At 36.0% G+C, this 27,351-nt stretch overlaps 2 protein-coding genes across 3 annotated transcripts; one reads left to right on the plus strand and one right to left on the minus strand.

The window, feature by feature from the left end:
• The first annotated feature begins 12,910 nt into the window (after nucleotides 1-12,910).
• Nucleotides 12,911-15,679, plus strand: fkbp1aa (FKBP prolyl isomerase 1Aa). The gene is made up of 5 exons (XM_065247706.1): nucleotides 12,911-13,052; nucleotides 13,252-13,299; nucleotides 14,002-14,114; nucleotides 14,904-15,078; nucleotides 15,334-15,679. Exons 1-4 carry the CDS (start codon nucleotides 13,016-13,018, stop codon nucleotides 15,030-15,032), a joined length of 327 nt encoding a protein of 108 aa, XP_065103778.1. The 5' UTR covers nucleotides 12,911-13,015; the 3' UTR covers nucleotides 15,033-15,078; nucleotides 15,334-15,679.
• On the minus strand, nucleotides 15,524-27,242 carry snpha (syntaphilin a). 2 transcript variants are annotated; one of them, XM_065247705.2, is made up of 5 exons: nucleotides 27,093-27,242; nucleotides 23,609-23,706; nucleotides 23,188-23,316; nucleotides 20,472-20,621; nucleotides 15,524-20,142 (listed from the first exon to the last, which is right to left on the minus strand). In XM_065247705.2, exons 2-5 carry the CDS (start codon nucleotides 23,650-23,652, stop codon nucleotides 18,885-18,887), a joined length of 1,581 nt encoding a protein of 526 aa, XP_065103777.1. In that variant the 5' UTR covers nucleotides 23,653-23,706; nucleotides 27,093-27,242; the 3' UTR covers nucleotides 15,524-18,884. The 2 variants fall into 2 exon arrangements, with proteins under 2 accessions (XP_065103777.1, XP_065103776.1); XM_065247704.2 differs by having other exon boundaries at nucleotides 27,074-27,242.
• Nucleotides 27,243-27,351: the final 109 nt, after the last annotated feature.

Below are 27,351 nucleotides of genomic sequence, written 5' to 3' on the forward strand. Positions count from 1 at the left end.
ATCGGTACATCTTGACTGGAAAGATGGCGGCGAGCGGACGCCAAAACAACACAAGTTAGTTGTTCAAAACCTTCTTTTTAGTCAACTCTGTGTACACAAACAATGTTCTCAATGCTCGAGTTCACGTGTAGAGACACAGGTGATACTTCGAGAAAAGTTTCATGTTGTGTCGAGTCTTCTTAGTGTTGTAAAAATAGAGATTTTGATGTTCACAACATATTGAAGGCATAGCTTCTAGTCCACTTCAGGTACTCAAAATAGCAGAAGACAAGTTTGAGATGTGAGTGACGTCAGCTGATATTCATGAATATTTGGTATTTTGAGCTTAAACTTCACATACGTACTCTGGAGACACCAAAGATCTCTTGTGAAATATCCCCTTTAAAATAATCTACTCTAGAGGAACTCTGTTGTTATTGATTCTATGGAAGTCTACCAGAAGTTAAGTTTGGTGCACAAATGCCGTTTGTTTACTGTATGTTGTTGCCGCTGAAACTGCTTATGCAAAACGTATTTACCCCTCAAATGGAATAAAAATACTAAAAAGATAGAAAAGATGAAAAAAAGATCAAGTACACAGATTTCTTTATTTGTGTGATTGACAGACTATTGTTCAGTGTGGGAGGACCAGATCACAAATGTAGTGAGGTCAGGTTATACTTCAGGATTAACATATGGACCTGTTTCACTGGTTTCACTCTTCTAAGAAATCAGCAAGCACTGGTAAAACCACAATCTGTTTTGGAGTATGTTAGGTTATGAAGAAAAAATGAAAGAAAAAGAGCATCACATCACCAACAGCTTGTTGACTGCTGAACAACAGACTGCTTTCTATTGTATCTGTGATGAACATGCACACAGAAACAAAGACACCACTGTGAGTTCTTTTACTTTATTAAAATTGTATTAAAACGCTTTAAAAACTTAATTGGTCAAAAAGGCATGAACCCAACCCACTGGGTTGTAATTTATGCTGGGTTGTTCAAACTCATAGACATTTTTCTCTGGATTAATTTAACTCAGCGGCTGGGTTTGTCCCTTTTTGACCCAACACTAGGATGCAAATAACCAGTAAAAATCATACATTTATGGAGTAAAACTAAAATACAATCTAGTGGTTGTTAACAGACTTAAAAAAATATATTTTTAAAAGACAAATAGCATGAGACCAATCCCTCTTTATTTCACAATACAAGGACGGCCTTCCTCTTTCTAGAAAGCTGTGTTATGCAATAGGAGGTGTACCACAGCATCGCTTATGGCTTTTCACTACAGATAAAAAAATAACAGGAATCATATTAAACTAGACATTTATACATTCAGCAAATGCTTTTTACCCAAAGCGACATACAATGCATTACAATATATGTTTTAAAGGGCCAATTTTGCATAATCCACTTTTACAAGGTGTTTGAACATAAATGTGTTTTGGCAGTGTGTGAACACAACCACCTTACAATGAAATAAAATCACCCTCTTATCTCCATTAAACCAGAGCAGTCTCAACAGACCAATTTCGTGTTTGCAAACAGTGATGACGTTTTTTGTGGGCGGAGCCAAACTGGTTGCAGAAAGTGACTGCTCCGCACTAGGGTTGTGAAGTGTTTTAGCATTAAACCGTGATTTTTATGGATCCGGTGTTCTGTCGAAGTCTGATTCCTTTATGTTTCCCTTTAGTGCAATGTTTCTTATAGCGTTTTGATCACGTTACGTTTATTTTTTTAGATAGATAAAAAGTTTAAATGGCTTGGCTACTGATATGCATGTATGTAATGTATATGTATTGTTCTTTTTTGCTAAATCAATTATTTTTACAGTCTAAATCGCTAAAGTACATATAAAAGCAATACTATCATGTATTATATATAATAGCGTTTATTAAATATTTCATAATTTTCCTGTTTTCTATTATTTCTTCCTTATATTTATCTTACGTGTTTGTTCTAAAACTATTATAAAAGTATTATGTTTAAACATACATTAAAAAGGCCTGTTTATATATTAATAACACTTTACATCATGTGTGTGTGTGTGCTATATTTATATATTTATTAAGTATGTATAATGTAACATAATAATTTTAGAACAAACAGGAAGAAGACATAAGCTAAGATATAAGGAAATAAAAAGAAATAATAGAAAACGAAAAAATTATGAAATATTTAAAAAAATTGTGATATTATTGCTTTTTCAGTATAAATTTTTTTTATTCTGAATAAATTATAATTGTCACGTGATAAAAACGCTATAAGAAACACATGGAGGGAACAGACTTCGACAGAACACCGGACATCTTCTCTACTTATTTTCTATTCTAATTATTAAAAGATTTTCAGATGATTTCCTCGCTCCATTCTGTCCGTTTAAGGGCTTATTGTAATCATAAAACACCTACATTTATCTTCAAATGATGTCTTCGACGATGGTATTCTATAAAAATGAAAGCCATCTTTTTTGGCATTCCTATTCTGACACTTAACAGCACAACAGGACATTTTCTAGTGAGTTATCTTGCTCTTTTCACTCGTGTCTAATTCATTTCCACTGTTTTTCTGCAACCGCATTGCGCGCGCAGCTTGCAGTGACGTAACTGTGACGTCTACTCTAAATTGGTCTATAGACATGCTGTTTGGATTCTTCTGTTAATATGATGTCACACAAACAAAGCCCCACCCACAGCCACTGACTGACTGGTTCATATTAACCAAAGGTTTTTCTGATTGTGATTGTTTGCACATTTTTGCACTAATGTGGCTAAGTATACTATTGTCCCAGACTGTATTCACAGAAATCAAATCTATTTTTAACCTAAAGCAGTAGCTCATTTGCATTTAAAGGTACAGACATGAAAACAGCCATTTTTTGCTTCCGCCCAAATATGGGCATTTTGGACATGCTATAATAAATGATCTCTGGGGTATTTTGAGCTGAAACGTCTTGCCATACCTGATACTTATAATAAATCTTGTAAAAACTGGCATAGTATGTGTGTACCTTGGGAATCGAACCCACAACCTTTGTGGGGTTGCTCTAAAAGTCATAAGACACACCCTTTGGTTAATACCCCAAAATGCAGTGAGCTCGGCGTTCAGCGTGCCCTGGAACCTAACCATCAGCTGTCTTTTTGAGGAGTGTACGACTTTAAATCCTTCTTCACATACCAACACATCACTGCTTTCCCATGTGCTCAGTGGCTCAGCAAAAGCTTTTTATGTAATCGGTAAATTAGCCTCCATTAGTGGCACTCTCATGCTCATTACTCATGTCAATCACACAGCTGACCCCCACAACCACTTTCATTTGTTCTGCTCTACCCCTGACTTCTTTAAAGTGAACATTATGTTCCTTGCAGTGCTACACTGTTCCATATATAACCCTCAACATTTCCTGGGAGGAGACTCAGCAACGGCTTACAGTAAAACCAGCTCAATCACTCAATACATGTTTTGCTTCATAGGAACCCTATGAGCTGTCATCAAAGTGGCATTTAACTTACCCCAAAATGCAAATTATTGTCATAATTTCACCCTCATGTCGATCTAAACATTTATGACCTTCATCTGCACCGTGAGAAAACAAATGGGCAAAGATTTCTACCTAGCTGTCACTGGGGCAGTACTCTAATATTTACCATTTAGGTACATATACACTCACCTAAAGGATTATTAGGAACACCATACTAATACTGTGTTTGACCCCGTTTCACCTTCAGAACGGCCTTAATTAATTCTACGTGGCATTGATTCAACAAGGTGCTGAAAGCATTCTTTAGAAATGTTGGCCCATATTGATAGGATAGCATCTTGCAGTTGATGGAGATTTGTGGGGTGAACATCCAGGGCACGAAGCTCCCGTTTCACCACATCCCAAAGATGCTCTATTGGGTTGAGATCTGGTGACTGGGGGGGGGGGGGGCATTTTAGTACAGTGAACTCATTGTCATGTTCAAGAAATTTGAAATGATTTGAACTTTGTGACATGGTGCATTATCCTGCTGGAAGTAGCCATCAGAGGATGGGTACATGGTGGTCATAAAGGGATGGACATGGTCAGAAACAATGCTCAGGTAGGCTGTGGCATTTAAACGATGCCCAACTGGCACTAAGGGGCTTAAAGTGTGCCAAGAAAACATCCCCTATACCATTACACCACCAGCAGCCTGCACAGTGGTATCAAGGCATGATGGATCCATGTTCTCATTCTGTTTACGCCAAATTCTGACTCTACCATCTGAATGTCTCAACAGAAATCAAGACTCATCAGACCAGGCAACATATTTCCAGTCTTCAACTGTCCAATTTTGGTGAGCTTGTGCAAATTGTAGCCTCTTTTTCCTATTTGTAGTGGAGATGATTGGTACCCGGTGGGGTCTTCTGCTGTTGTAGCCCATCCAACTCAAGCTTGTGCGTGTTGTGGCTTCACAAATGCTTTGCTGCATACCTCGGTTGTAACGAGTGGTTATTTCAGTCAAAGTTGCTCTTCTATCAGCTTGAATCAGTCGGCCCATTCTCCTCTGACCTCTAGCATCAATAAGGCCTTTTCACCCACAGGACTGCCACATACTGGATGTTTGAAATGGTTATGCGTGAAAATCCCAGTAACTGAGCAGATTGTGAAATACTCAGACCGTCCCATCTGGCACCATCAACCAAGCAACGCTCAAAATTGTTTAAATCACCTTTCTTTCCCATTCTGACATTCAGTTTGGAGTTCAGGAGATTGTCTTGACCAGGACCACACCCCTAAATGCGTTGAAGCAACTGCCATGTGATTGGTTGATTAGATAATTGCATTAATGAAAAAATGGAATAGGTGTTTCTAATAATCCTTTAGGTGAGTGTATTTACAGATGCACGTGTGGTGATGCGATTACACGTCTGGTCGGAACTTTTCTTCTGGTTTCAGTTTTTTTAATGGTCTGACTAGTTGCTAAACTGAACTCTGGAACAAATACCTCGTGGAAATTAACAAATGTTTTGGTTTCCTAGGTAATCTACATGTTTTTTTATGTTGCTTGTTAGATAAATAAACTACTTTAAAAGGACTTTGTTGTTATTGATTCTTACCGGAGTTTACCGGAAGTTACATGTGTTCCACGAAAGGCCTCTTGTTTAAGTTGTTACTGCTGAAACTGTCTATACATTAAATACCACTTAGGTATTAATATGAACTGTTTAGGTGAAAAGGTGTGCTTTTTGTCCCTGTGACAGCTTTTGTACTTTATCTTCTGAGAAAAGGTTTCTTCTGTCTTGTTAGGTTGCTCACTAGATTTTGGAACAGAGCTCTGTACACCCCTTGAACTCTCAAGACAATTGTGACCTAGTCTGTGAAAGCCGATCTAAAGCTATTTTTCTACATCAAATCATCCTACATAAAGTAAAGAACATTCTGTGTAAATATAAAACCTTGATATCTTTAATACTGATAAAGACTGAAGTCAAAGGTTGAAATCAATCAATGAGTGAAATAAAAAGTTAATGCTTCTTATCTCATAACTAGTTAAAGATTTGTTGGTTCAACCTTTACAAAGTGTTGGACATAATATGTGTTGGCAGTGTGAACGCAGCCACCCTACAATAAAAAAAATCCCCCCGCTCCTTGTTTTTTAATCTTCATTAAACCAAAGCAGTGTCATTAGATATGCCATTTTTATTCTCTAATCAATGTGAGGTCACATTGATAAAGCCCCACCCAGTCCTGCATCACCATAGTTTCCACCCTCAGCGAGTTGTACTCTGTCTACTAGATACTATTGTCTCAGACTGTATTAATCAGATCTATTTTAACTGAAAGTGCTCACTGTCTGTCTGTAAGGAAGTGAGGAGCATCTTCAGTTAACGGTACAGATATTAAACAGCACGTTTTTGCTCCCGCACAAATAGGGCATTTTGGACATCCTATAATAAATGATCTCTGGGGTATTTTTAGCTGAAACTTCACAGACACATTCTGGGCACACATGAGACTTATATAACATCTTGTGAAAAGGCCATTAAAGGTGCCCTTGAAAAAATTAAGTTACCTTGTTGCCTTAACATTTGGAGTTATTTTTACATTTAATTAACTCCAAATGTTAAGGCAACCGGGTAACTTACTTTTTTAAGTTGAAACAAAAATATATTTTTTTTTACATTCATAACAGGATGTAATTTTCTTTTCAATGTACAGATTTGTCCTTACTTTGTTTCAACATTTGCTCAACAATGTTTTATTTTGTGTGCATCTGTCTTTCTTCATCAGGGATGAGTGTGGAGGTGTTAGCAATGCTGATGGCTGCTGTGATACAAGGTCAGGTGCTGTGGGTGTATAACAAAGACAGAGATCAGGCCTGTCTCAGCATGGATCAAACACAGCAGCTCCCACACGGCACGGCACAACATGAAACCGTAACACCACCTACACACAAATACCACAATGACTGCTGCAAATACTACAGGTTAACTGTGCAGATGTTATCTGTGAAAACATAATACTTTCACAAGTAAAGGAGTGCCTGCTAAGGCAATACTCCACATACAGTATAGTAGGGTTAGAAGTCTTAACAACCCCCAAGTTTTAAATATGTGTAGCTGAAATTATATATATATATATATATATATATATATATATATATATATATATATATATATATATATATATATATATATATATATATATATATATATATATATATATATATATATATATATATACACACACACACACACACACACATATATACATATATACATATACACATACATATACACATATACATATATATATTGCTTGTTATATAAATAAACTACGTTTAAAGTACTTTGTTGTTATTTATTCTTAGCGGAGTTTACTGGAAGTTACGTGTGGACCGCGACAGCCGCTTGTTTATGTTGTTACTGCTGAAACGGTCGATATATATATACAACCCCAAATCAGAAAAAATTGGGACACTGTAGAAATTGTGAATAAAAAAGGAATGGAATAATTTACAAATCTCATAAACTTATATTTTATTCACAATAGAATATAAATAACATATCAAATGTTGAAAGTAAGCTATTTTGAAATGTCATGCCTAATATTGACTCATTTTGGATTTCATGAGAGCTACACATTCCAAAAAAAGTTGGGACAGGTAAGAAGAGGCCAGAAAATTTTAATGTACATATAAGGAACAGCTTAAGGACTAATTTGCAACTTATTAGGTTAATTGGCAACATGATTGGGTATAAAAAAGCCTGTCGAAGTGACAGTGTCTGTCAGAAGTCAAGATGGGCAGAGAATCACCAATTCCCCCAATGATGCGGCGAAAAATAGTTTTCCGAGTTTCTCCGAGAAAAATTGCAAAGAGTTTGAAGTTATCATCATCTACAGTGCATAATATCATCCAAAGATTCAGAGAATCTGGAAAAATCTCTGTGCGTAAGGGTCAAGGTCGGAAAACCATACTTGATGCCCGTTATCTTCGGGGCCTTAGACGGCACTGCATCACATACAGGAATGCTACTGTAATGGAAATCATAACATGGGCTCTGGAATACTTCCAGAAAACATTGTCAGTGAACACAATCCACCGTGTCATTCACTGTTGCCAGCTAAAACTCTATAGGTCAAAAAAGAAGCCATATCTAAACATGACCCAGAAGCACAGGCGTTTTCCCTGGGCAAGGATCATTTAAAATGGACTTTGGCAAAGTGGAAAACTGTTCTGTGGTCAGACGAATCAAAATTTGAAGGTCTTTTTTGAAAACTGGGACGCCATTTCATCCGGACTAAAGAGGACAATGACAACCCAAGTTGTTATTAGCGCTCATTTCAGAAGCCTGCATCTCTGATGGTTTGGGGTTGCATGAGTGCGTGTGGCATGAGCAGCTTACACATCTGGAAAGGCACCATCAATGCTGAAAGGTTTATCCAAGTTTTAGAGCAGCATATGCCTTCATTCAGACGTTGTCTCTTTCAGGGAAGACCTCGCATTTTCCAACATGACAATGCCAGACCACATACTGCATCAATTACAACATTAAGACTGCATAGAAGAAGGATCTGAGTACTGAAATGGCCAGCCTGCAGTCCAGATCTGTCACCCACAGAAAACATTCGACACACCATAAAGAGGAAGATGCGACAAAGAAGACCTAAGACAGTTGAGCAACTAAGCCTGTTTTAGACAAGAATGGGACAACATTCCTATTCCTAAACATTGGTCCTCCTCCAGCTGTTCCTTATATGTACATTTGACTTTTCCGGCCTCTTATTGCTACCTGTCCCAACTTTTTTTGGAATGTGTAGCTCTCATGAAATCCAAAATAAGCCAATGTTTGGCATGACATTTCAAAATAGCTTACTTTCAACATTTGATATGTTATTTATATTCTATTGTAAATAAAATATAAGTTTATGAGATTGGTAAATTATTCCATTCCTTTTTTACTCACAATTTCTACAGTGTCCCAACTTTTTCTGATTTGGGGTTGTATATATATATATATTCAATAATATATCATTCAATCTTTATACCTACAGAAAAAGCCTGAGTCTCATGATATGTATCTTAAGTGCCTGATGGTTCACTATTCTGTTATCTGAAACACTGCTTGTACATGTTTGTGTATCCCATCAGAGAAGTGTTTTTATGAGACCAGCAGTAGTCATGGGTGCTTTGTTTTTTTTCTGCTGCATGGTGATGTTTTGGGAGTCTTTGTTGCACCTTTGTAGCAAGTATGGTTATTTTATTAAATAATTATTTTAATTTTAAAATGTAGGTTTCATGTATCATTTTTGGTGTGTGTGACCTTACATAATGGTGCATGTTGTTGGCACTCTTTATTCTTTACCTAGTTCAGTGTCAAATTTCTTTTGAAAAGATGTTTTGTTGCTTCTCCCTCTTGCCTTTGTAGAGCCTCACAATGGGCAGAGTCACATGCACACTACATACCTGCAAGCTTTAAAGAAGCTGATTGGCCATGCATCATACAAACGTCTGTCCCTCACCTTCTTCTTCTCCAACCTTGGCTTTTCAGGTTTGACCTTTGGAATATGATTTCATGAATGACACCCAAAAATAAAAAATTCTGTCTGTATGAATTCCTTTTTTCTGATGAATACAAAAGAAGATATTTTAATAAATGATGGTAAGAACACAGTTGATGGTACTCATTGAATTCCATCATACTTTTTCTACTATGGAAGTCAATGGTTACAATAAGCTGCGTGCTTACCATCATTTATTAAAATATCTTCTAATTGGTCACGGTTAAAGACATTGGTTCAAAACAAACATCAAATTTAACAAAAAATGGGTCACTGAGCACAGCCATCCCAGTTTCCTGAGCTGAACCATATATGACTGAAGAGAAGAGAGCAGCAACATATGAAGGGTCTGGAGAAATAATCTAAGATCACCTGACTCATCAGACATTAAAATACAAGACCATGCAAATGGAGGTGGCAAAGAAGTGACATGTCACAATAATTTTTTAAGATGTCAAATAAGTTTTAGCTCAAAATACAACATAGATAATTTATTATAGCATGTTAAAATTGACACTTTTAGGTGTAGGTGTAAGCAAAAATTTGCCGTTTTGGGTGTGTCCTTAAAAATGCAAATGAGCTGATGAAGTGCAAACACTGATCGCCATGATGGTGGTTTGATGCCATTTAAACTCAATTGTGCTTTGAATAATTTTTTCTCTATCTCTCTGCACTAAATGGCAGTGCTGTGATTGGATAGTGCAGATTAAGGGGCGGTATTATTATAATAAGAGGTCCTTATGACATCACAAGGGGAGACAAATTTTAATGAGCTATTTTTTCACATGCTTGCAGAGAATGGTTTACCAAAACTAAGTTACTGGGTTGATCTTTTTCACATTTTCTAGGTTGATAGAAGCACTGGGGACCCAATCATAGCACTTAAACATGGAACAAGTCAGATTTTCATGCCATGGCCCCTTTAAATAAAGGGGTGCAATAACTGTGTCAAGTGTGAAAAACATTTATTTCAAAATGTAATCGCCCCCACACAACTTTCAATTGTTTTACGTCAATGAAACATCATATTTTTGTGATTTTTTTTTATTAAAGCCTAAAAGAAGAAACATAGATTCATTTTTATGGCTTATTTGCTTATATTCCTGTGTACTTGGCCATGTGTGGTTTAATAGGAGCCAGTTTATCAGCACTATTCTTGTTACCATGGTGAGAAAATTTAAGACTTGGATCTAACATCATTCAGTTCATCTCTGGTAAGCAGGCCAGAGTTCTCCACTATGCAACACCCAGGCAAGCACCTACAGCTGCATTGTGGTGGAGAGTCTTGCAAATGCGTACAATTTCACATACATTTTTCTCCAAATTGGACTAATTTGTTTTGTTATGCTCAGGTCAATGTTGCAGATGTAGTAGACGAGTTTGCTTTTCAAAACACTTCATGCAAAGGCTTTGAGTCGTTTTTCTATTCCTGCTCTAGTTTTTGCAATAAATTTGTCTGCCGGCATCTCCACTATGAAACTAGAGTGAGTCAGCATTCTTCTTAAATCCTAGTTAGGATGTTCGCTTTTGATGTATCACAAAGGTTCAAGTGCCTATGTTTGGCTAAAAATATAAATACAGCTTACTGTATGTTTACAATAGTTAGGCCTTTGTATGGAAGTGTTTACTCTGAATGTTTACATTTGCAATGTGTTTTGTTAAAGCATCACAGGATACAAAGCAGGTGCTGGCACAGATGCAGTTGTTCTGACACTGAAATTGCTTTTGGCTCCTATACTGGTGGTGGGTTTAGTGTTTTTCTTTCTGTACCGGATCAATGAAACACGCCGTTTATGTGTGTATACACATTCACCTAACGGATTATAAGGAACCTGTTCAATTTCTCATTAATGCAATTATCTAATCAACCAATCACATGGCAGTTGCTTCAATGCATTTAGGGGTGTGGTCCTGGTCAAGACAATCTCCTGAACTCCAAACTGAATGTCTGAATGGGAAAGAAAGGTGATTTAAGCAATATTGAGCATGGCATGGTTGTTGGTGCCAGAGGGCCGGTCTGAGTATTTCAGTATCTGATCAGTTGCTGGGATTTTCACACACAACCATTTCTAGGGTTTACAAAGAATGGGGTGAAAAAGGAAAAACATCCAGTATGCGTCAGTCCTGTGGGTGAAAATGCCTTTATATATAGGTCAGAGGAGAATGGGCCGACTGATTCAAGCTGATAGAAGAGCAACTTTGACTGAAATAACCACTCGTTACAACCGAGGTATGCAGCAAAGCATTTGTGAAGCCACAACACGCACAAACTTGAGGCGGATGGGCTACAACAGCAGAAGACCCCACCGGGTACCACTCATCTCCACTACAAATAGGATAAAGAGGCTACAATTTGCACAAGCTCACCAATATTGGAAAGTTGAAGACTGGAAAAATGTTGCCTGGTCTGATGAGTCTCGATTTCTGTTGAGACATTCAGATGGTATAGTCAAAATTTGGTGTAAACAGAATGAGAACATGGAACCATCATGCCTTGTTACCACTGTGCAGGCTGGTGGTGGTGGTGTAATGGTGTGGGGGATGTTTTCTTGGCACACTTTAAGCCCCTTAGTGCCAATTGGGCATCGTTTAAATGCCACGGCCTATCTGAGCATTGTTTCTGACCATGTCCATCCCTTTATGACCACCATGTACCCATCCTCTGATGACTACTTCCAGCAGGATAATGCACCATGTCACAAAGCTCGAATCATTTCAAATTGGTTTCTTGAACATGACAATGAGTTCACTGTACTAAAATGGTCCCCACAGTCACAAGATCTCAACCCATTAGAGCATCTTTGGGATGTGGTGGAACGGGAGCTTCATGCCCTGGATGTGCATCCCACAAATCTCCATCAACTGCAAGATGCTATCCTATTAATATGGGCCAACATTTCTAAAGAATGCTTTCAGCACCTTGTTGAATCAATGACACGTAGAATTAAGGCAGCTCTGAAGGTGAAAGGGGGTCAAACACACTATTAGTATGGTGTTCCTAACAATCCTTTAGGTGAATGTATATATTAAAATTGAGGCTTTGGCGGGAAACTTACAGACTCCATGCAGAATAACGGTATTGGCATTAACAAATATTAACACACACAAAAAAACTATTGATTATTTCATGTTAGCCAATGCATTAACTAAAGTTAACAAATACAACCTTGTTGTAAAGTGTTACCAATGCCTTTAATACTTTTAAATATTTCTGTGAGCAATAAAGGGGTCGTGAATAAACACCAGCATACATTATAACCTCTAGGATCAGATAATATCTTAATAGTTTGTCTTTGCCACATTTACCACAAGTTCATGCAAATCACATAAAGATACAAACATCAAATGCAGAGTGATGATGTAATGTTATTACTATAGCAGATCAAGAATGGCATGAAATATTATAATTATGACTTCAGCTGACTGACCTTGCCTCTTATTGTACATTATTGAACTTTATATTGTTTTGATTTGAGCAATTTCAATGCTATGATTGTGAAATGTTCAGTCAAAAAAAAAAAACATATAGAAAATATCAGTTTATATACTTGTGTTTTCCATTTAGATGATGGAAACATACATTGGTATTATAGATGTGACAAAAAATATAGGTTTTTGGGAGACAACATGCTTTGTAGGAATTCTATGAATTAAATTGCACAATCCAGAAGCAATAATACTCAAATGAATGCAGATTGGTATTAAATTATTGATAAAAGTAAACCTCGTTTATCGGCAAAGAGCAGAGGACTTTCCAACCTAAGCGAAAACATTTCATGACAAGCTTGTAATAAGTATGATCTTTTAAGAAAAACTGTTACCATGGTAACTTCAGTCGGGTTGACAGATGACGTGTTGTTCGTTGTTTGTCCGCTAGGGGCGTATGAAGCTCAAATGTGGCGCATACAGGCAGGCAGGGGCTTTCTGCCCTCAATCACAATTACTGAATTGAAGCGCATTTTGTGTGCGGAGCTTCAGGAGTAAAAACAAGCAGCCAGCCAGAATGGGAGTCGAGGTCGAAACCATTACTCCTGGAGACGGTAAAAGATTAAATCCTACCGCTATCTGATAATATAATGCAATATAGAAAAATATTATTACTTCTAAAATGTACAATTTTGACGGATTTCCCATAACGGACTTTAGCATGTTAGCTAAACATCAAGTCCGTAGCTAGCCCATTGCCCAAATGGTTTAAAGAACAATTTTCTGATATTTTCTCCATTTGAATGTTTTTAGGAAGTACCTTCCCTAAAAAAGGACAGACGTGTATCGTGCACTATGTGGGTAAGTTATATGTTTGTGCTGAATGATTCGCGTAAATGGTCAGTGAGTCGTTGAGCTAGCATTAGCTGATTAGCCTCATTAACACAATGGATCGTTTTACATCCGCAATCGGCTCATTGTGGGTTTGAATCTTTAACATGCTAACATATCTGTCTGTTTCCATCGTCTTTATCGGTGGCATTGGTAACAGCTTTCAGATATTCTGTTCGGATCAACCGCGGCCTGTTTTGTACCGTCGTCATTTAACGCTATGCTGAAGTGGGCTGTGTTTCAAACGCTGGCCGTTTGGGACATTATAGGCGCGTCCGAACGGTTCACACACACAAACGATTAAATCGCACGTAAATACTTAAAGATGCTTCGGATCAAATATATTTATGTTTTTATTTGAACGTAAATAACGCGCGAGCGATCCTCAAATATTGTACGACTCGACTGCGGTTATGGTGATAATTCCAATGCTTTTTTTAAAGAAATGTAATTCTCGAAATGTTTACATGCTTTTGATTTGTTAAAACAGCGTCAAACGTAACGCACCATGTGAATAAGAAACGCGCCAATGAATGCTGCTTTATAATGCTGTCAGTCGGGGTTATTATGCTAATAAATCACGTGTTAATGATTCAGAATATTACATTGTGATTTTGCTTTGATTGAATTTGAAGTCATGTGATGATACCGCATCATTTACATTTCTGACAGGTTCTCTGACAGATGGACACAAGTTTGACTCCTCCCGGGACCGGGGCAAGCCTTTCAAATTCAAGATTGGCAAACAGGAAGTGATCCGTGGATGGGATGAGGGAGTTGCCCAGGTACTACAAAGTCATATAACAAACAATCAATCGGTCAGATTTGTGCAATCCTATGTTTACCTGCAACGTTTTTGGTTCCAAAAATGTTTCCAGAACGTTATTTTCCAAGGTTTGTTTTTGGTTAGCCAGGAAAGTTTTTTTTACGAAAATAAAACGTTAGAATAACGTTATGGGAACGTTATTTTATGGTTGCAAAAATAAAACTTAAAATTCCTTTGCAAGAACGTTATTATTTGGTCCCCAAAAATGTAAGCAAAAACTAACATTAGGAAAACGTTCTGTGTTTGCTGGGTTGTGTTGATTAAAAACACAGAATTGTTGACTAATGTGCTGTACAATATGTTTTGTGTGCTTGTTTTTTGTAAAAAAAAAAAAAAATAGTAATCTTATTTGCCTATTTAGAAAAAAATTATGTTTTGTAATAGACAAATACTTAAAATGTTGAAATCCAGTCCATAACACTTTTTAACAGAATCTATTTAAGGAATAATTTACATAAATCCGAAAATTCCCTTATAATTACCCAAACGCCATCCTAGATATCAGTGACACGATGGATTAATTGCTAAATTAGCTCAAAATATGAAGTTGCCTCTTACAAGTGTATTGCTTTGCTTTAAAGACAAATATATTAACCCACTGGAGTCATTTGGATTACATAAATAATTTATGTATGTGCTTTTTGGAGCTTTGCCAAGCTGAGCCTCATGTAGAGGATAACAGGATGGCACTTTATTGGTATTTATGTGAGAGAGAAGTTTCCTAAATGACTTTTTCTTCATGTAACAGATGAGTGTGGGGCAGCGTGCCAAGCTGACTTGCACTCCAGACTTTGGTTACGGGAGCAAGGGGCACCCAGGCATCATTCCCGGCAATGCCACCCTCATATTCGACGTTGAGCTGATTGGTTTGGAATAAAGCCCCCACAGTTGGACTCAGGTTATTCCCTATTCATTCTTTCAGGGTAAGTACACTGTCTTGCACATGTTTTATTATAATTGTTTAGTCAATGTATAACCCCAGTCAAAACATTTCCTTGTTATTGTGCATAGTTCCTGCAGGTAGCTTTAATAACTTGAGGATGATCTTTAAAGAAGAGTATTCTTGTCCAAGTCATTTAAAAGCTTAAACACTTTGGGGTTTATTTAACAGGCTCTTAGATTTAAGTCTTGATGACCATGATACTGTTGTTTAACAAACCTCTTTCCTTTTCTTTCAGGTCGACCTTTTTAAGGAACATGGCAACAACATGCACGTGATCCTCAAAAGGGGCTGGTGTTATTAGCGATACCACTTAGCTTAGCTCTGTTATACATTTGTATATTTTGTTGTCTTTTTATTTTTTTCCTGTTTGACATCATTACTGGTATGCTCTCAATCATTGGATATTCACTATGAAACAAACTCTCTTTGTTTCCTCCTGTTTTTTTACATTTGATTTCTGTGTGTAAACACGATCACAGCAACAGGGTTTTGCTGAGCTGGTAACCGTACTCTGGTGGGGAAATCTGGTTAAATATAAAACAATAAACTACTTGAAAATAAATTGTTAATAAAACACAAAAGTGGTCTGTGGTGTGTTGATTGGAAATGTGGTTCTGAAAAGAAATGAATGTGCTTAAAAACCTTCTTGCGTAACCAAAGTTTTAATCAACAGGCCATGATGATGAACAAGATATTTGTATGATTGCTTGACTTTCATTTCTTTAGCGTTATGCACACTGACCCATTACATTTATCCGTACCCGTCTGTAATTGATTTCTTGTAATGTTTGACATTGCACAGTGGTTTGCTTCAAATGAGCAAGTCAACATTTTAAGTGGTCTTATTTTTAATGAAACTTCATTGAAAGAGTGATTGAACTAAGCAATCAAAATTTACAACCAGGGAGGAAGTGTTGGTGGGAAACATTTTGCAACACATTTTCAAATGCGACCCTAAACCACAAAACCACTCATAAGGGTAATTTTTTAATTTATTTATTTAAATTTATACATCATCTGATGTGCGGTTTGTTAGGGCAGGTCAATATTTGGCAAATAAAATCTGGAATCCGAGTGTGCAAAAAACAAATATTGAGAAAATCACCTTTAATGTAAATAAAATGTATTTTTATGGAACCTAATCTTTACCTAATATCCTAAAGATCTTTGGCATAAAAGAAAAATCTATAATGCTATTGCTACAAATATACCCATTTGACTTCTGACTGTTTTTGTGGTCCAGGGTCACAAATCAAGACCAACTATCCAAATGTCAATTAAAAGTAATACCAAACTACTAGTAATTTAGCTAACATGCATCTTAAACAGCCCTTATAATAATTTCCCGATATGCCAGTATTATTCACTCACATAAGTATTTTACTAATTTGGCTGGATGCATGCAGCAATTATCAGTTTATTTTTTTAATTAAGCAAAAATCTTACTTTAATTAAATAGAAATCTTACGATATTACAAATGATGTCATTATGACAACTATTGTTGATAAAACATTTCTGCCCTCATTAATTTCTCTATCTTGTCACCTGAGTTCCCTCTCAAACCTGAAAATGTTTAAATCTTTACAGTCCAATACTTTTTCAATAAAATATGACATTTTAAACAATTTTTTTTTACGTATTCTATAATTTAAATATGTAAATAAATTACAATATAATGTTAAATAAGAAAGTATAGTTTCAGTACATGTCATCAGAACAGTGAATTACATAATGCTTCACGTTGTCATAAATAAAATTAATAATGAGAATGTAATGGAAAAAGAACAAAGTCCTAAGAACTACGGATGCACAGATATATCGGCCTATACTCGGTATCCGCTTGTTAAAAGTCTGACGTCATCCACCGCTTTCGGGTCCAACTGACCTCAAATGCCATAAGGAAATAACAAGAATTTTTGTCTTGTTTTAAGTAAAAAAATTCTTAAATCAAGATTTTTCTTTATTTTCTTGATGAGCTAAGAAAATAAGTTTAGTTTTTAGACAAAAAAACATACAATTTAAGTGAATTTGTGCTTAAAACAAGCAAAAAATATATATCTTCCAGATATAGAACATTTTTCTTAAATTAAGTGTTAAAGAAAACATTTTCAACTTATTTCAAGATTTTTTTTCTCACCCTATTGGCAGATATTTTGTTTGATTTAAGCACCAATTCACTTTTCACTTTTTTTGTCTTAAAAAAAAACTAGACTTATTTTCTCAGGTCATTTTGCTCATCAAGAAAATACATTTTGATTTAAGAATTTTTAGATATTTGTGCTGAAAACAAGACAAAAATACTAAGTAAGAAAGTCATTTTTTTTGCAGTGTATAACAATTCAAAAACACCTAATCCTTTTATCTCTATAACAATATCCAAGATGACCAAACATGGACTCCTGGACATAATTTTGTATAAACTATTAATATTTTGCTTTTGTGGTTCTGTGAGCTTGGACACTGCTCTTGTAAGTGTTTCTTTTTTTTGCGTAAATGTGTAATATGAATAAATAGTGCTCATAAACGGTTGTTTATATAATATCCTCTATGGACTCAGAAACAGTTTTCCAAATGTCATGACTTAACAAGCGGGTAGGCAGATTTTTTCCCACTATTGGACGATTGTTTAAAAACAGCCGATGATCAGGGCAGATTTTATCCTGACAAACAAAAGTGGAGGATGTTCATGCTGTGTAATTATTTTGAAATGCATTTTTGTATCAGTGCATCCCTACACACAGAACCCTTACTTATTGTAAAGGAATTCGTTTAACTTGATTAGGGATGTTCATATTAACCGGTTAACCAAATGTAAGAATTTATGACCAATTAATATTATCAGTTAAAAGAAAAAAAATATTTGACACAGTGCATGTCGGCATGTGCCTACAGAGATTTCACCACACTGCAAAAAAAGATTTTCAAAAAAAAAATTATTAGTATTTTTGTCTTGTTTTCCGTAAAAATATCTAAACATTCTTAAATTAAGATGCTTTTCTTGATGAGCAAAAAAAATAAGTCTTGTTTTTAGACCAAAAATATCAAATTTAAGTGATTTTGTGCATAAAACAAGGAAAAAAAATCTGCCAGATTTTTTTTTACTTGTTTTAAGCACTAATTTACCTAAAGTTTAAATTTTTGGTCTAAAAACTAGACTAGAATTGTTTTGATATTTTTACTGAAAACAAGAATACTAAGAAAAGTTTTTCGTGAAAATCTTTTTTTGCAGTGCACTTTTCTATCCTTAATTTGTAAATGGCCTGTAAATGACGTGAATTATTATTTTATTGGTAAAATAATAATTTGTATGATAAATTATTTAAAATCAAGTTAAATGTTTGTATTGTCAACTGTATTTTTACCCAATGACAAATTAATATTAAAATCTTGTCAGTTAACGGTTAATATTCGGGCTGAAAGCTGCAGCTGTCAGTCAGGAAAATGAACTGAAATGAACATCCCTAAACTTGATCCCTGTCAAAATAGGGATCTGTACGTTCTCTGCTCGGCTTGTAACTTATTGCTGCTTATTTGCTCCATGACTATGTATTGCCAACTCGGTTTCAGCCTAGAATGAGAGGAAATTATGCAGATAAGAAGAGAGCCAGAAGGAAAAGGGAAAACAAATGGTGGAAATGAGCAAGAGCAAACAGTCTGTGCAAATAAGGTTCCCTCGATCATTGTCCCAAACAAGCATTGGTATAATGGATTAAGACCTACTTGACTCGAAAATATTATTTAGCCAAGAGCAACCCAAGATGAAGTTAATTTTCTTTTCGATGTTTTCAAATAGGTTTTGCTCTTCCTGTTCCCGAGGGGTCATGATCGCATCTGCTGCCGGCTCGCCTTAAAGAGTGCAATGCCACGGCACAGCAGCCTCGCAACAGGGAGCTCATGTTGTACATGGGCATGCCTTCATTTCTTGACCCTCTGCAAAGCCATGCGAGCGTGGGCACTACAGGTACAGCCACAGCTAACAGATCGATTAGGAAGTAACGACTCCAATGGCTCATCTGAGGAGAAGCGAATTCTGCTTCCTCCTCCGAGGCAGACGCTCCACCCATTCCATCTTCATCATCGACGAACACGGCTTCCTCTGAAGGTGGTGAAGCTCTGGTGCAAGGCTGATGAACTTGAGGTATGGTCAACACTGTAGGCGTCGTTGTCGATGATGTCATTTCAAGCGGCAAAGATTCTGTGATGTACGACATCTGAGCGGCAGATGGTGGCGAAAATACTTGCGGCTCAGCATCTGGGCCGCAGGTTGCCGAAGTGATGATGCTCAGCTCCTCGCCTCCACCCTCTTCGGAAATCCAGGTTATGGTGGGACTGCAAGCTTGTGAACGGTACCCTGGCCTGTCACCTACCTCTGATGCACTAGGGGGCGCTGGAGGTGGGGAAGGCGGAGGAGGTGCTTCCTCCTGTGGGAGGTGCAAAAACAGATGGTGATGTGGGAGGTAGGTATGTGGGCCACAGCTGCAGTTGTTGTTCACGGCATGGCAAGATCGACTAACCGGCAGTATCGCCTCTCCGCCGCACAACCTCTCGCAGGTGGAGGATCGCGACAAAGCCGAGCATATTTGTGCATGTGGAAGATGCTCAGGCAGCAGAGCCGCTTCCAGAAGAAGATGAGTGCGACCGTCACCTCTAGGTAACGTCATCGCGCCTCTGTTGGCGGGAATGTAGTGTGTGGAATGCACGTTTCCATTACGGTCCGTGGTGCAGGGTGACGTCTCGCTACTAAGCCTGGTGAAAGTGGCACTGCGATTCATAGTGTGGGCTGGGGAGCAGCCACAAGACCTAGATGCCCCGATTCGTGGCCCTATCCTACCTGTACCTAAACCTTCAGACTTACAGTCCTGTTGCTCTGACTCAGGGACACCTAGATTCGACCTAACTGTGTCCACGGCCTGCTGAAGCTGCCGGATTTCCTTCCGAGCCTCTTTCAGGGCCAGCTGGGCCTCTATGCGATGGCATTCCTCCTCAATCCAATCCTCCTGCATTTGAGTCAGTCGCATCCGTAAATCCTCGACCTCAGAATCTCTGTCAAGTTAGAAAAACACATATATAAGGACATACAGCAAACCTATAGTTTCTGGTTATATCATACTGATTTTGGACATACTGTTCACACTTGCATCATGCTTCTAATAATGCCTTCATCAGTGGACAATTAAGAAAACGAATATTGGCAGATGCCAATATGGCACATTATTAGGTTTGTATGCAAAAAATTTAAGTTTACGAGTTTATGAGATCCTAGCATGCATTTTAGTAAGCATATGTGCGTGTAGGATACTCTGGCTGTGATTTTATAGTGCTAGAAAGGTAAGAAGCAGTAAAACTGAATTGCTTCGAGAAACATTACTGACCGGTCCTGAAGCCTTTCCACATTTTCTTTCAGCCGAGCTCGTAAGTGCCGAATACACACTTCCTTCTGCTGTAGGGGGGTGAGATACTGTTCGGGTGCCGGCGGACGGATCCCGTGATTCTCACTACAGGCTGCATACTTCACTTGTCGTCTAGTTCAAAATAAGAGGCATTAAAGGAGCCAACATGAGCTACAAGAAGAGCTCTTCTTCCTGATGAGGCCTAAGGAATACACTGCAAAAAATCACTTTCTTACTTAGTATTTCTGAATATATAAAATATATGAAATGTATTGGCAGAAATGCACTTAAATTTGATATTTTTGGTCTGAAAACTAGACTTATTTTCTTGGGTCGTTTTGCTCATCAAGAAAAATCTTCTTTTTAGATATTTCTACTGAAAATAAGAAAAACATTTTTTGCAATGTAACAACTTACACTGCAAAAAAAATTTCAAGAAAAGAATTTCTTATTAGTTATGTCTTGTTTTCAGTAAAAATATCTAAAAATTCTTAAATTAAGATTCTTTTTCTTGTTGAGCAAAACGACCCAATAAAATAAGTCTAGTTTTTAGACCAAAAAGATCAAATTTAAGTGATTTTGTGCATAAAACAAGCAAAAAATTCTGCCAATGTGGTAAGCAAAAAAATCTTGAATATTTTCCTCAACACTAAATTTAAGAAAAATGTGTTTACCCCATTGGCAGATTTTCTTTGCTTGTTTTATGCACAAAATCACTTAAATTTGATATTTTTGGTCTAAAACAATACTTATTTTCTTGGGTCATTTTGGTCATCAAGAAAAAGTATCTTAATTTAAGAATTTTTTGATATTTTTACTGAAAACAAGACAAAAATAATAAGAAAATGTTTTCTTGAAAATAATTTTTTGCATTGCAGGTGATAAAAGTACACCTATTTGAACTTAAATGTACTATTTTAAATGTAAATGTACTATTTTTGCACTAATTTTGTACTTAAAGCGTAACTAAACCCCTGGTCAGAGCCTGACTCCACCCACTGGCAATATTTGAAAAATGCAAGAAAAGTGGGCAGATCCCAAGGAGATAGAGGGGACGAACTAAGGCTCTGTCCCAAATGGCACACTTCATGTGGACTTTCGGTCTCGTGGCTTCAAATTGCGCTTGCTCGCTTAGTCCACGAGTCCGTAGGGTGTCACATTTATCATTTTTATGCCCTGAAGTGTGCTCATCAGCGCCCCCTTTGCACCCTTGATGCGGTCTTCAGCGAAGCCCCCACTGTAGCAGGCTTCGTGCACTTTACCAAACCAGAAGTCATTGCGAAAGAGCAATCAGACCAATCAGCAGACGGAAGGGAGGAGTTCACACTGATAGGCAACTTTTCTTCCTATTTTCGGGGTGACGCTCGAGTCTGTCCCAAAAGACACTCCGGTGCACCCTCTTGGACTCGCGTCAAGGGTCCCTTAGGTCTGCACTACATGATGTCATCAAAGTGTGAACTCTGAGGAGGTCCACAAGTCCAGAGTGTGCCATTTGGGACAGGGCCTAAGTGTGTGGTAAGATCGTAACAAGGGCGTGGTGATCTTGAACCTGCTTACGTCACGAGTCATTTTTTGGACCCAACATCCAATAGGAAAATTCAACTGCAGTAGCCACCGTTCAACCTGAAGAGGGCAGCACTCAGACGTTTTTACACCATATATTGTAGTATTGAAACACTTTATACCCAAATGTCAACAAACTTACTTAAATCAATGAACAGCACTAATAAAGCGCCATTCTTACAGATTATTAACTAAAGAAAGTTGGTTTAGGGTTTAGTTACGCTTTAATAAGCAAAAAATTTGTCTTTAGTACTTCTTAAAATAAACCTAAGTGTACTCAACTGTGCTATTTAAAACGTTATTCAATATTCAAGTCAATGCACAAAAACGTCCCTGAACAACTTTCACCACACCTACGCAATAATCATGAACTAGGAAAAAGAACATTATATAATATATATCTGTGTTAAATGTTTTATATATTTTTTCCTTGTGTTCTAAATTGTTCTTACGTTTTTGCGTACATTTAAAATAAATTTTAGTATGAAAGTATTTGTTGAATCATGATTTGTTCGTTAAAACACCTCTATGCACATTTCATGAACAAATAACGCATGCTTAGTGATGAGACACAATAGTTTTTTTCACATTTCTAAAATAAAACATAATAAACTAGTGATGGGCATAGATTAAAGATTAATAAAAATAAAAGAAATTTTTTTGCACAACATATGCGTTATATATATATATATGGTAACATAATATAAATACACACACATTCATGTATGTATTTAGGAAACATTTACATGTGTATATATATTCATTTATATTTTATATATTCTATATTCTATATATATATATTCTATATTCTATATATATATATAAATAATCAATTTCTGATATATGTGTGTGTGTGTGTGTGTCTGTGTGTTTAAATATACATAATATTTACACACAGCACTAACTTATATATTAAAAAAATTACTTTTATTATCTAGATTAATCTATGCCCAGCCCTATAATAAACCCATTAAACACACTTTGCTAATATAAATATATAGCATCCATCAAGGTTGCTCTGTTCGTAAAGTCTATTTTTATACTGCACTTTCTAACTACAGTCTTCAATCTGGAACACGATCCTGAAGTCAGACATAAATCTCATTTGCCTTTAGTACAGCATGTGTGTGCTTACCGTGGTGTGGCTGGGTTTGAACGTGTTGCAGTATTGCTCTCTGTGCATTTGCAGGGTGTTGTTGAATAACTGCTCCGGACAGACGAGTCACCATGCAAGTGTCTAGTGCTGCTCGGGGCCGCAGACCTTCTGTGACACAAACACACATTGACAGCTGAGCTCTGATATATCACACATGCTGTCAGTGAAACCTTGAAAACAAAAGTTTTTACACAGTCAACTGGTCATGTCTTAATAGAACTGTCAACACTGAATATATTACATTACATTATTACATAAAACTTACAGTTTTCTGTGTGTTTCTTATGAAAACAACCAAAGTGTTTAATGATATACCAAGACTCCTTCCTTCAGTGTTAATCTTCTAGAATTACATTTTTGTTTACTATGCGGAAATTTAAATGCAAAAAAGTGTCATTACCTGCGAGAACCAGCAGATGGCCTTCTGCTAGAAGAGAGGGACATGGGTTTGTACTGCCTTTCACCGTGTCTCCAGAGATACAGGGAGGATAAATATCTCTAAGACACAAATATAAGGGATTAAAGGGACATTCAATTTTTTAAAAAATATGCTCATTTTCCAGCTCCCCTAGAGTTAAACATTTGATTCTTACAGTTTTGTAATCCATTCAGCCGATCTCTGGGTCTGACACGAGCACTTTTAGCATAGCTTAGCACAATCCATTGAATCTGATTAGACCATTAGCATTGCACTAAAAAAATAACTAAAGAGTTCTGATTTTTTTTTTTTTTTAAACTTGACTCTTCTGTAGTTGCATTGTGTACTAATGCTGACGGAAAATTAAAAGTTGCGATTTTCAAGGCAATATGGCTAGGAACTATACTCTCATTCTGGCGTAATAGTCAAGGACTTTGCTGCTGTAACATGGCTGCAGGAGGCGTAGTGATATTACGCACTGCGAGAAAATAGTCCCCTGCTATTGAAAGTTACCAAGGGGAATATTTTCACGCACTGCGTAATATCACTACACCTGCTGCGACCATGTTACATCAGCAAAGTCCTTGATTATTACGCCAGAATGCGACTATAGTTCCCAGCCATATCTGCCTAGAAAATAGCAACATTAAATTTTTTATCTATCGTATGACATCGTACAGACTACATATGATACATACTGTTTAATGTATGGTTAAAGCAGCACAGATATTCTGGTCTATTATGTGAGTTTGGAATGACATGAGGGTTATTAAATGATTTTCATCTGTGGCCGTAATATTAGTCCACGTGTAATGAACAAGCCACTTCTGTACAATAAGAAGCTAGTTGCCATTTGACACAGAGCCACAACACACATTTTAGATTTAAACTGTTAAAAAAACACATTTTATTCTGGATATTGCATGTCTCAAAGAAATTTAAATGTATGTGTGTGTGTGTGTGTGTGTGTGTGTGTGTGTGTGTGTACCATTCATTCAAAAACAAAAAACAAAATAAGCTTTTCAAACACACATAACAGCTGACAAATTCTATAACACTGAACTATTCACACACTCACATAATGATGAACTGTCTCTAGTACATGAAGTAGTGACAGGAGTGTGTGTGGGTGTTACTGACGTAATACCGGCGGGCGGCCATCTCAAAGCTAGCACAAACTATAAATGTCATGCCTTTCTAGATTCATTTTAATGCTTATGCATATTTGCTTAACATTCTCAGTAAATGTAATATTGCAATTGGAGGATTCTCATGTCTATGCATTTGTCAAGGGTCATCATGATAGCCTGAGTGTTTCACAGTTTCTCCTTAGCAGGCAATATATTTTGATTAGTTAATTTTATATATTATTTTATAATAGGTTTTCAGACTCACTTACAATTATGTCTTTTCTAGCATGACCTATTTCTAACATACTCTGCTCTGTTCCTAAGAAGTCTGCACAGTCATCCTTTAAAAAATGTGCTTAAGATAGTTATGCTGTAGGTGTGATAATAATTTGCCTGACATTTAAACAAGAATAATGTTGATTCATAGAAAATAATAGATTTATATATATACACACAAGAATAATGTTGTTTAATAGAAAATAATATATTTATATATATATATATATATATATATATATATATATATATATATATATATACATATATATATATACAAGAGTAATGTTGTTTAATAGAAAATAATAGATTTATATATATACACAAGAATAATGTTGTTTAATAGAAAATAATAGATTTAAATATATACATACAAGAATAATGTTGTTTAATAGAAAATAATATATTTATATTTATATATATATATATATATATATATATATATATATATATATATATATATATATATATATATATATATATATATATATATATATATATATATATATATATATATATATATATATATATACATATATATATATACAAGAGTAATGTTGTTTAATAGAAAATAATAGATTTATATATATACACACAAGAATAATGTTGTTTAATAGAAAATAATAGATTTATATATATACACACAAGAATAATGTTGTTTAATAGAAAATAATAGATTTAAATATATATATATATATATATATATATATATATATATATATATATATATATATATATATATATATCCCATTAAAAGAAAAAAATCTAAATAATAAGTATCTCTGTCACTGCAATACCAATGTTAGCAAACATTTAAATCTATTCTTTTCTATTCTAACTGTTCATTAGGGACAATTAAACATTATTACAGCCTATAAAACCATTTAGGGGCATACTGGGAATATTGCAGGTCAGTCAGATTCTCAGAATGATAAATTAAAGGGATAGTTCACCAAAAATGAAAATTCTGTCATCATTAACTCACTCTTATGTTGTTACAAACCTGTATGAATGTCTTTGTTTTGATGAACACGTAGGAAGAGATTTTGAGGAAAGTTTGTAACCACAACGTTATAACCAAAAGTATTATTTTGTCCTATACTATGGAAGTGAATGGGGCTTATGATATGATCCGTTTGGTTAAAAAACATTCCTCTTCCTATCTTCCTTCGTGTTCATCAGAAAAAATACATTTAAATAGGTTTGTAATAACAGAGTGTGAGTAAATGATAATTTTCATTTTTGGGTGAACTATCCCTTCAATTTATCATTCTGAGAATCTGACTGACCTGTAATATTCTCAGTATGCCCCTAAATGCTTTTTTAAGGTTTAATAAATAATGTTTAATTGTTAGAACATTTAGAAAGCTGGTTAGAAATAAATGTTTGCTTATTATTTAGATTTTTTTGCTTTTAATGGGATCCTTAAAAGCAAAAGAAAGAAACCTTTAAATCTATTATTTTCTATTAAACAACATTATTCTTGTTTAAATGTCAGGCATATTTTTGGTGAAATATCCCTTTAGTATCTAAAAAACACATATAAAAAACATATCCCAGAAAACTTTTTGAGATGTACCCACAACAGAATTTTATAAACTATGTTAGATAACACGTTTGCCTGTTTAATATATCTTGAGTATTACGCATCTACGCTAAGAAGCACTTCTGACTTCAGTGGTTTCGGGCCATAATGAGACCGGATGTATGACGTCACCACACCCCATTTGTTGCAGGTGAATCGTCCTCGTTTAGTTAAGGGCACGGACAGAAATTATGCAACAACATCATTTGATATCAGCCAAAACACTTCTACCTCAGACTAAAACTCCGTCGCAAACCTGTCGATCATACACACGTATTACATAATAATCATAGTTATTATGTAGAAACTAGAGATTGGGTTATTGATATATATATTTTAATTAGAACATCATTCAGTTATTCTGATGAAATAAATAAAGCATCCATCAAGATATATTACAGTCAAGTTTATGAAATGGATGTAACTTAAGAGTCGTCCAGGATGAAATTCACTTACAGTACATCCTGTTATTTACCGTCAACGCTGCACTGCAGTATTCCACTGAAGTTTGTTTGAGGATGTGTGGTAGCCCTGTGCGCGGGCCAATGATGCGCGCGACATCATGTTTGGCTTGCGTGTAGATGTACGGATGCGGCTGATGATGAGCGCGCACGAGTCCTGCAGAAACAAGACAGATGCGTCAGCGCGATGATGTAACGGCGCTTCTTAAAGGGACCGACACTACAAAACTAGTTAAGAAGCCATTTGTGAACATAATACAGGTCAGAAAAGTA

Source organism: Paramisgurnus dabryanus, chromosome 11 (assembly GCF_030506205.2).
Source record: "Paramisgurnus dabryanus chromosome 11, PD_genome_1.1, whole genome shotgun sequence".
NCBI classification, from domain to species: Eukaryota; Metazoa; Chordata; class Actinopteri; order Cypriniformes; family Cobitidae; genus Paramisgurnus; species Paramisgurnus dabryanus.

Excerpts from the sequence above, each read along its gene's own strand:
- fkbp1aa (XM_065247706.1), top strand. The coding sequence starts at position 13,016 with ATGGGAGTCGAGGTCGAAACCATTACTCCTGGAGACG. Across the intron at positions 13,053-13,251 it reads AACCATTACTCCTGGAGACG|GAAGTACCTTCCCTAAAAAA; the intron begins GTAAAAGATTAA and ends GAATGTTTTTAG. Across the intron at positions 14,115-14,903 it reads GGGATGAGGGAGTTGCCCAG|ATGAGTGTGGGGCAGCGTGC; the intron begins GTACTACAAAGT and ends TTCATGTAACAG.
- snpha (XM_065247705.2), bottom strand. The coding sequence starts at position 23,652 with ATGTCCCTCTCTTCTAGCAGAAGGCCATCTGCTGGTTCTCGCAG. Across the intron at positions 23,317-23,608 it reads CCATCTGCTGGTTCTCGCAG|AAGGTCTGCGGCCCCGAGCA; the intron begins GTAATGACACTT and ends TTTGTGTCACAG. Across the intron at positions 20,143-20,471 it reads GTGGAAAGGCTTCAGGACCG|AGATTCTGAGGTCGAGGATT; the intron begins GTCAGTAATGTT and ends CTAACTTGACAG.